The 3,701-nt window shown below is 37.8% G+C and overlaps 1 protein-coding gene across 1 annotated transcript in view; it reads left to right on the top strand.

Moving 5' to 3' along the window:
* LOC106877604 (hexokinase-2) overlaps positions 1-2,929 on the top strand; it is a 49,618-nt gene extending 46,689 nt beyond the window's left edge. The window contains exon 9 of the mRNA XM_014926549.2: positions 2,779-2,929. Within this exon, the coding sequence (XP_014782035.1) occupies positions 2,779-2,926 (148 nt within the window). The 3' untranslated portion in view covers positions 2,927-2,929. The remainder of the gene's footprint in view (positions 1-2,778) is intronic.
* Positions 2,930-3,701: the final 772 nt, after the last annotated feature.

Raw genomic sequence — 3,701 nt, 5'->3', positions numbered from 1 at the left:
GTAAAAGCACCCACTACACTCTCTGAGTGGTTGGTGTTAGGAAGGGCATCCAGCTGTAGAAACTCTGCCAAATTAGATTGGAGCCTGGTGTTGCCATCCGGTTTCACCAGTCCTCAGTCAAATTGTCCAACCCATGCTAGCATGGAAAGCGGACGTTAAACGATGATGATGATGATGAATGTACAAAAAAACAACAACAGACGAGGACAGGTGGTGTAAATAACAAAAGGATGTATTAGTATGACGCTCAGGAATACAGAAAGTCTTTGACGTTTCGAGCTACACTCTTCAACAGAAAGAATACGGAGACAAGGAGAAAAACACGGAGAAAAAAAATTGAATAGTGTTCAGTCAACGGTCATATATATAAGAAAATAAGATGACAAAGGGAAACGATGGTTATGTTATGAATTTCATGCCTGAACAAAATACACACACACATGTGTGTGTGTGTGTGTGAAGGCTGAAGTTATGTGATTCTTATCTAAAGTGTCCATAGTTCAGATAGCTTAAATACATTTATATAAAACCTCTATTAGGTGCTGTGAATATCTTAATGAAGGCCTTTGCTGTTATCATCTGAACACCTTATCTATGGTTCTTAGCATTTTCATAAATTAACAGAATGTTAATTAGGTTAGTCATAGCATGACTGATGCAGTGTGTTAAGTAATTGCTTAATACATCATAAGATTCTGATATTAGTTTAGTCATATCTTATCAAAGATAATACTTATCTTATTTATTACGTGTTGTTACTGAGTTGTTTGTCACCTTAGGTTTTGTGTGGTTCAAATGAAAACCATGCCTCCTACCTTTACCTGTCTATGCTTTATTGTTCTGGCCATTGACTTTATACTAACATCCTTTTCACCTTGATCCTCTGGATAGTCAGGGCTCATAAGGCCAGTTTATCCAGTTGACATGGCATATAACTGACCGAGGTCACAACAATCCCCCTGAACAGGACACTGGTCCATTGTAGGTTTCAAGGCCATCAATTTTAAAGGAAGGCAACAAGTTGATTCCATTAACCCCAGTTCATGACTGGTACTTTATTTTATCAATCCTGAAGGGTTGAAAAGTAAAGTTAACCTTGACTGGATTTGAACTCAGAGTGTAATGAACCAGAAGAAATGATTCTAAACATTTTGTCTGATGCACTAACGATACTTCCAGCTCGCTGCTGTATATGGTCACTTGACTTGATAGAAATAACAGCCAAATATCCATCAACTCATACCCTACAAATTTAGAAGTGAATATGTATAATGTGATTCTTAGGTACCAGCACATAGGAAAAAATGAATGGAATGGGCACAAATGGAATGTTCTTGATCATGGGTCTGTTCAATCAGGGCTGATTTGGGGTTCAAGACAACAACCCTCTTTTTTTTATGCCTCAAAGCATCAAGGAAGTTTCTATGTGGTTGTTCAACCTGCTAGAAGTAGCAGTCAAATTTTCTTCATATCACACTGGGTAATGTAGTTCAAGATAGATATGCTATGCTTGAAGGACACTGCAGCAATAACTATGAAAATAGTTCTGTTGGATCAGGGACAAACTTGGGGCTAAACTACAGCCTTTTAGGCTTGGTTACCTCTCTGTTCTTTAGTATTTCCTTTATCTTTTGTTTTTTTTTTCTCCCTCGAATTCTTAAAATATATTCGCTGAATGCTATCCCTTAATCCCTTTAAGTTACTCTCTCCAAAGAAGGTTTCTGTTTGAAATGCTAAAAGCTGTATCTTGTGTCATATCATGACTATCTCAAGTCTTAGGACTCACAGGGCCAGTTATCTGGTTTCTATGATGTATAAATGACTGCGACCACATTTCCACTGAACAGGACAATATGAAATGAACATAAAATGAAATGTTTTGTTCAAAAACACAATGCACTTCTTGGTTTAGGAATTGAAACCATACGTGTATGCTTCATGAGACATAGAGAAAACTCAGATTTAAACCTTCTGTTATAATGTAAGAAACATTTTGTTAAACACCTGGTCTGCCCTGGCGGCTGATTATTGTAAGGGAGATAACCACTTCTAATTTAATCCTGGCATTATTAGAAGTTTCAATTTTAAATCGAAAAGCAACGAAGAAGATGCACAGAATATACATGTATATTTACTCTCTCTCGTAAAGATTTTAACATTTCTACTTCAAAACACTTGCTTAATAATTTAATAAAACCTATCCAAATTTATTATTTTCAAAATTAATCGAAGCTCTTGTATTGTGAATATTTTTTAGAAATACAATGAAGATACAACCCACCTGAGATCACTCTTGGGTTTGTGGCAGAAACTTCCTGATCTAAATTTAAACTTTCCATTAAAAGTTCTTGTTAATTTATGTTCCAAACATCAGCTTAATAATGATGAAGCTATTTTACTGAATTCTTTATTAGTTTAAAAATTAATTGAAAGAAAATTAGTGTAATTTCAACAAACATCATCGTCATTTGACTTCCATATTCCATGCTGGCATGGGTTGGACAGTTTGACAGGATCTGATGGATCCATGGACTGCACTGTGTTCTAGTGCTAGCTTTGGCATGGTTTCTACAGCTGAGTGTTCTTCATTATGTAAACTACTTCACAACATGTACTGGGTGTTTTTTCATGTCACTGGCACTAGTGAAGTTACCCTGAAACTCACAAGACTTGGAAACCTAAGGGAAGGAGGAGCTTTGATGCTGGGAGATAATGGTTTAAGGTATGAAAGAAGGATTTTCATTTCTCTAAATTTGTCAATTTCTTTGTCTTCTGCAGAGATAATGGAGAATTTTTTGAAAACACAAAACAAATTCTCGAAGAACTCGGTGTTGAAACATATACTTTGGAAGACTGCAAGATTGTGAAATATGTGTGTGCCTTGATATCAGCTCGTGCTGCATTCCTTGCATCTGCCGGTATGTAACATTTGTGCATTTCCAGAAGAGGTTTCCTTTTTCCTTTCTTTGGGATGGCATGGTAGTGGCGGCAGCAGTGGTGGTGGTGGTGGAGGCTCAGCAACTCCTGATTTCTGTAGAATTAAACAGGTGAATAAAAGATAAACCCACATCATGGGCAAGGTACCATTACCACCACTGTTGCCACCACCACCACCACATGCCTTTTATCTTTTTACTAGTTTCAGTCACCGGGCTGTGGCTATGCTGGGGTACTACCTTGAAGGGTTTAGTCAAGCAAATCATCCCCAGTACTTATTAGTCTTTAAGTCTGGCACTTACTCAATTGGTCTCTTTTGCTGAACTGTTAAGTTACAGATGACATAAACAAACCAACATTGGTTGTTAAGCAGACGAGTGAAGGAGACAAAAAACAGGCACAAAGACACACATACATACACACGAGTGTACACACACACACACACACATATACATCATCATCATCATTTAATATCCGTTGTCCATGCTGGCATGGGTTGGACGGTTTGGCCAGGGCTGGTAAGCTGAGGGGCTGCACCATACTCCAGTCTGATTTAACATGGTTTCTATGGCTGGATGTCCTTCCTAACACCAACCATTCTGAGAATATATATATATATACTCTTCTACTTGTTTCAGTCATTTGACTGTGGCTATGCTGGAGCACCGCCTTTAGTCGAGCAAATCGACCCCAGGACTTATTCTTTGTATGCTTAGTACTTATTCTATCGGTCTCCTTTGCCGAACCACTAAGTTACGGGGATG

This window comes from Octopus bimaculoides, chromosome 22, assembly GCF_001194135.2.
Source record: "Octopus bimaculoides isolate UCB-OBI-ISO-001 chromosome 22, ASM119413v2, whole genome shotgun sequence".
In the NCBI taxonomy this organism is placed as follows: Eukaryota; Metazoa; Mollusca; class Cephalopoda; order Octopoda; family Octopodidae; genus Octopus; species Octopus bimaculoides.
This window is presented reverse-complemented; position numbering and strand designations above follow the sequence as displayed.